This window comes from Chrysochloris asiatica, unplaced genomic scaffold (genome assembly GCF_000296735.1).
Source record: "Chrysochloris asiatica unplaced genomic scaffold, ChrAsi1.0 scaffold00008, whole genome shotgun sequence".
In the NCBI taxonomy this organism is placed as follows: Eukaryota; Metazoa; Chordata; class Mammalia; order Afrosoricida; family Chrysochloridae; genus Chrysochloris; species Chrysochloris asiatica.
In genome coordinates this window covers 31,075,136-31,081,135 of record NW_006408526.1, presented here as the reverse complement: position 1 = coordinate 31,081,135, position 6,000 = coordinate 31,075,136, and the positions used below count along the sequence as shown (strand labels likewise).

Sequence of the window (6,000 nt, the reverse complement as noted above, 5' to 3'; positions counted from 1 at the left end):
AAATGAGGAGAAACAGCTGCAAATAGCCATTGAAAATCTGAACATGAAATGTACGAATTATGCATCTAGGAAAATTGGAATGTGTAAAACATTAAATAGAAAACATAAAGATCGATACCTTAGGCATTAGTGAGCTAAAATGGACTGGTATTGGCCATTCTGAATCAGACAATCATGATTTACTATACTTAGAATGTCACACTAAAGAGGAATGGTGTCACATACATCATCAAAAAGAACATTTCAAAATCTATCTTGAATTATAATGTTGTCTATGATAGGATAATATGGAGTACTGGTGTGGCACCGTGGAATAAAGCACTGACCTCAAGATTACGTAGATTGTCAGCTCAAACTCACCAGTCACTCCTTGAAAACCCTATACAGAGTGGCTATGAGTACAGACCAACTCGATGGTACTTAACAACAACAACATGAAAGGATAATATCCATACGTCTACAAACAAGACTAGTTAATACAATTATTATTCAAATTTATGAATCAACCACTAAAGCCAGTGATGATGAAGTTAAAGAATTCTACTAAATTCCTTAGTCTGAAATGGATCAAACATGCAATCAAGATGTATTGATAATTACTGGCAATTGGAATGTGAAAGTTAGAAACAAAGAGGAAGGATCAGTACTTGGAAAATGTGGCCTTGTTAATACAAATTATGCTGGAGATCATATGGTAGAATGTTACAAGACCAGAGACTTATATTTGTTGTAAATACCTTTTTAAAGCAACACAAAAGGAGACTATATACACAGGAATCTCACCAGATGGAATACACCAGAGGTCAAACTGACTACATGTATGAAAAGAGACAATAGCAAAGTTCCATATCATCAGCCAAAACAAGGTCAGGGGCACGTGGCGGAATAGACCATCAATTGCTCATATGCAAGTTCAGGCAGAAGCTAAATAAAATTAAAACAAGTCCATCCATAAGAGCCAAAATATACCCTTGAATATATCCCACCTGAATTTAGCAATCATCTAAAAGAACAGATTTAATGTGCTAGACACAAATGACTAAAGACCAGAAGAGTGGTGGGATGACATCAAGAACATCATATAGGAAGAAAGCAAAAGATCATTAAGAAGCAGGAAAAGAAATATAAAATAAAAAATGGGTGACAGAAGAGACTGTAAAACTTGCTCTTGAACACAAAAGATTAAGCAAATGGAAGAAATGAAGAAGTAAAAGAGTTGAACAGAAAATATCAAAGAGCAGCTTAAGAAGACAAAGTCAAACAGTATAATAAAATATGCAAAGACCTGGATTTAGAAAACCGAAAGGGGAAAACCATACTCAGCATTTCTGAAACTGAAAAAATTGGGAAACAACCTTCAAAGCCTTGGGATGCAATGTCTATGGCGAAAATATTGAAGGATGCAGATAAGCATCAAAAAGGAAAAAAAAAAAAGGATGGAAAAAATACACAGAATCACAGTACCAAATGGTCAACCATTTGAATAGGTACCAAATGATCAAGAACCTATGGTAGTGAAGGAAGAAGTCCAAGATGCACTAAAAACACTAGTGAAAAAACAAGGCTTCAGAAATTGATGGAATGCAAATTGAAATCTTTCAACAAACTGATACAGCACTGGAGGTGCTCACTTGCCTATGCCACGAAATATGGTCAACCGATTGTAAGAGATCCATATTTCTGCCCATTCCAAAGAGAAGTGAACCAACAGAATGTGGAAATCATCAAACAATATAATTAATATCATATGCAAGTAAAACATTGCTGAAGATAATTTAAAAACGTTTGCAGCAGTACATCAACAGCGAGCTGCCAGAAATTCACGCTGGATTCAGAAGACAACGTGAAACTAGGGATAACATTGCTGACTTCACACAGAATTTTGGCTAAAAGCAGAAAATACCAGAGAGATGTGTTTTATTGTGCTTTATTTACAATGCAAAGAATTTTGACTGTATGGATCATGGCAAACTATGGATAACATTGTCAAGAATGGGAACACTAGAACATTTAATTATGCTTATGAGGAATTTATATAGTCATTAAAACAGAACAAAGGGATACTGAATGATTTTAAAACCAAGAAAGGTGTGTGCCAGGGTTGTTGTATATTTTCACCGTACTTAATCTTCATTTTTAGCAAGTAATCCAAGAAGCTGGATTATATGAAGGAGAACATGGCATTAGGATTGGAGTAAAATTCAATAACAACCTGTGCTATGCAAATGATACATCGTTGCTTGCTAGAAGCAAAGAGAACTTGAAATACTTCTTGATGAAGATCAAGGACTGTAAGTTTCAATATGAATTGCACCTCAATGTAATGAAAACAAAAATGCTCACAAATGGACCAAAAATAACATAATGATAAATGAAGGAAAGAATCACTGCTTGGATAAACAATCAACACTCATGAAAGCAGTAGCCATGATATCAAACGATGGACTGTATTGCGCAAATATGCTGCACAAGTGTCCCAGAGCAAAGACGTCATTAAGGTGAGCCTGACCCAGGCCACGGTATTTTCAATTGCCTCATATGTATGTGAAAGTTGGGATAATGAATAAGGAAGACCATAGAAAAATCGATGCATTTGAATTATTAGTATTGGAGAAGAACATGAAAAGTACCAGGACTGCCAGAACAAATAAATCTGTCTTGGAAGAAGTGAAGCCAGAATGCTCCTTAAAAGCCAGGGTGGCGAAACTTTGTCTCTCATACTTGGAATATGGAGAATGACCTCATGCTTGGTAAAACGTAGGTTCAGCGAAAAATAGGAAGCGCCTCAATGAGATGGGCTGACGCAGGGGCAGCAGCAATGGGATCAAATGTAACAACAATGTGAGGATAGCAAAGGACTGGACAGAGTTTTGTTCTGTTATGCATAGGGTCACTGTGGGTCACAGAAAACTGGATGGTACCTAACAGTAACAGCAACCACTACTCTTGCCTCCAGGCTAAATACTTTTCTATTCTTTCTTCTTCTAAAAAGAATAACTTTTTTGAAAATGCAACTGTGATCAGATTACTTCCTTGGGTGAATTCTTGTTATTTTGGCTCCCCATAGCCTTCAGGGCATAAAGTCAAAATGTCATAAAAGCAAGCAATTCAAAACAGACTTGAAGGTATGACCCCTTCCTACTTCTTAACCCAAAAAACGTCTTACTCTTGCTCTAATAATTTCCTAATGGTTATGGTCAAAACAAGTAACTCTACAAAACAAAATCAAGAATCGAAAAAAATAAAGCAACCCATTTCATTACAAGGTATAAACCAACTGAGAAAAAGCTCTCATAAAATAAAATGAGACTTGGGCCTACCTGCCGATAGCGTAGCAAATGGCTGGTGGTTCGAGAATTCAATAATGCTGTCAAAACTTGCTTCAGAGAAATCTGTAGCTCTTTTTCAAGGGCCAGTCTCCACTCTGCAGGGTGTCGCTCAGTACAGTTCACACAAGTGTAGGCCACACTTTCTGGCAGATTAGATAAAATCTCATACATCTCATCTAGGAAAAAAGAATACTCTACAATGAGAGGTGCTCTGAAAACACTGGAGAGAGAACGAAGAAACTACTATGCTGACTTAACTATAAAGCTGTGTGTTAGGAACAGCATTAAGAATCTCCTATCATCTCATGAATTGATCCCCAAAAGGGGTATTACTAATGGACATTAATCTAGGATTTGATTATTAAAGAATCAGTAAGTTATGCTACCTACAAATGGTAATAAAAAGGATGTATTCATGATAAATAGGTATGAATTTAGCCTAATGTGAGTTATTCTAGAGACCAAAACAACTTCTTAAAATTTAAGACAACTTTTAATAACAACACTACCATACTTTCAGGTTTATATTGCTTAGCAGGCTGTACATGTAGCTATACTTAAAAGAAAGAAATCGTAATAAAAAGACTCCAACCTTCTGTACCTGAAAGATTCTCACATTTGGAATGGACCCAGCGATCACATTTTCCACACTGCATCATCTTACTCTCATAGTCATCATCATCATAACATTTGTCACAGAGAGGGCAGAAGTTACCTGAAAACAAAGTAAAGTTTTCAGCAGTGCTTTGGCTAATACACCATTGCTTGATTTATGTATGCCAGCATAATCTAAAATGATGGTGCTATGGGTCAAATATTGAGTTGCTAACCATAAAGTCAGCAGTTCAAACCCACCAGCTGCTCCCTAGGAGAATAAGGCTGTCTTGTTCCCCTAAAGATTTAGTCTTGGAAACCATACATAAGGTCATTATGAGTCAAAATCTGCTTGGTGGTAGTTTTATATTCTTCTGGAATCCCTAAGGATATACAAAAGTTATGGATCTAGTATGGAATGTTCACACATCTACAAAAGGTCAAGATTATTCTGCAAAGGGCAAAGTGGCTTTATATATGCCACTCTGTTTACTCATATTTATAAAATTAATTTGGTAGTCTTTACAGATAACATCATAGGAAAAAGAATAAATATCTCTCAACATTCCAAAGAAATGCTTAAATATTCAAAAAGACATGATGATACGGGAACAAAAAAACCCAGTTAATTGAAACTGTTTTCTTCCATACTTTTTCTCTATTTTTGACTTAATATGCGTCTTATTATGGATTTGCTCATTTTACTTAAATCATTTTAACACTGATCTTTATATTTTATATCATCACTACAGTAAATCAGAAAAAAAAAAGGGTTTAATGTGTTTTTTTCCCCATAGCATAACTATTAAAATAAAATGTTTGGCCTTTTATTTACTATACTTGGATAAATACTGGCTTACAGCATTTCACTGTGGTTGTTACTGATTGAGTGCCATTGAGTCAGTTCCAACCCATAGTGACCCTAATATCTACGTCTCAAGAACTCATCAGTGATAGGGTTTCCTAGGAGTGGCTCGTGAGCTTGAACCACCAACCTTGCGGTTCAAAATAGCTTTGCGGTCTAGTGTACTAAACCACAGCGCCATACCAAGGGTCCATCACTGTAATTATTGATTATTATTAAAAGTCTCCTTTAAGTCTTTCCATACAAGACACCCAAAGATTTCCAGTTGCTATAATTTTCTATACAAAGGAAGAAGCAAGCCCAAGAACTTATGAAATGAATTAAAATAGTATCCTTGACAGGATGGGTAAGACTTTTTTTTTGCTTCACTGTCCTTCTTGAGTGTACAGTTCACATAAAAAACACCAGCTACAGGCTGTACAAGTTGACAAAAATGACTTTTTGGGGGTACCTTTAGCAAAGAGTTTGGCACAATCATGGCACAGTGAGAAATCATGAGACCACTGTGCATCCCACCCTTTGCCTGGAGTGGTAGATCCACAACTTTTGCAGCGAACACACTTAGTACAGATCTGGAAAAGAAGAAAAGATTCAGTAAGAACTTCTTATTTTTAGTATCCCTTTTATTAAAGACGATCTTTATCGCAATTCATTTCTAGATCTGACTTCATCATAGGATACCTTCTTCTAAAAATGAGGTGAAAAAATTCTTACGCTGACATCCTCTAGCAAGGCTATTCTCCCTGCCAAGCTGTCTAGGTCCGAAAGTTGAATGACAATTCTTGAAACCATACAGTGATTACACTCACCCAAACTTTCTTTTTCTTTGTGGGTTTGGTGGGGTAATTTGGTCCCAGGCACTCAGGGTGATAGCTGTTTCGGCACTTATTACACTCCAGTAGCTGCTGTATGAAAATATAACAGCAAAAAGCTCAATGACTGAACATCACTTCACACTTACTTTCAAGTAAGTATAAAATGCCAAACCCACTGCTGGTGAGTTGATTCCAACTCATAGTAACCTTACAGGACAGAGTGGAACTGCCCCCTATGTCAAGGATTTGGAAGGTTGTATACCTTTACAGACACAGACTTCTACATTGTTCTCCTGTAAAGCAATTGGGAGTTTGAGCAGCCAACTTTTCAATTAGAAGTTGAGTGTTTAACCACTATATCACTATAATGTTCTTAAGTGCTGTTGAGTCAATTCCA

The 6,000-nt window shown here is 36.3% G+C and overlaps 1 protein-coding gene across 4 annotated transcripts in view; it reads right to left on the bottom strand.

Moving 5' to 3' along the window:
• Positions 1–6,000, bottom strand: part of KMT2A (lysine (K)-specific methyltransferase 2A) — a 125,186-nt gene that overhangs the window by 66,845 nt on the left and 52,341 nt on the right. For 2 of the 4 annotated variants that reach the window (XM_006833878.1, XM_006833880.1), the window contains exons 12-15: positions 5,598–5,693; positions 5,240–5,360; positions 3,922–4,044; positions 3,321–3,505 (exon numbers count right to left, since the gene is read on the bottom strand). In XM_006833878.1, coding sequence (XP_006833941.1) covers positions 3,321–3,505; positions 3,922–4,044; positions 5,240–5,360; positions 5,598–5,693 — 525 coding nt within the window. The remainder of the gene's footprint in view (positions 1–3,320; positions 3,506–3,921; positions 4,045–5,239; positions 5,361–5,597; positions 5,694–6,000) is intronic. The other 2 variants (XM_006833879.1, XM_006833881.1) reach the window with 1 other exon arrangement.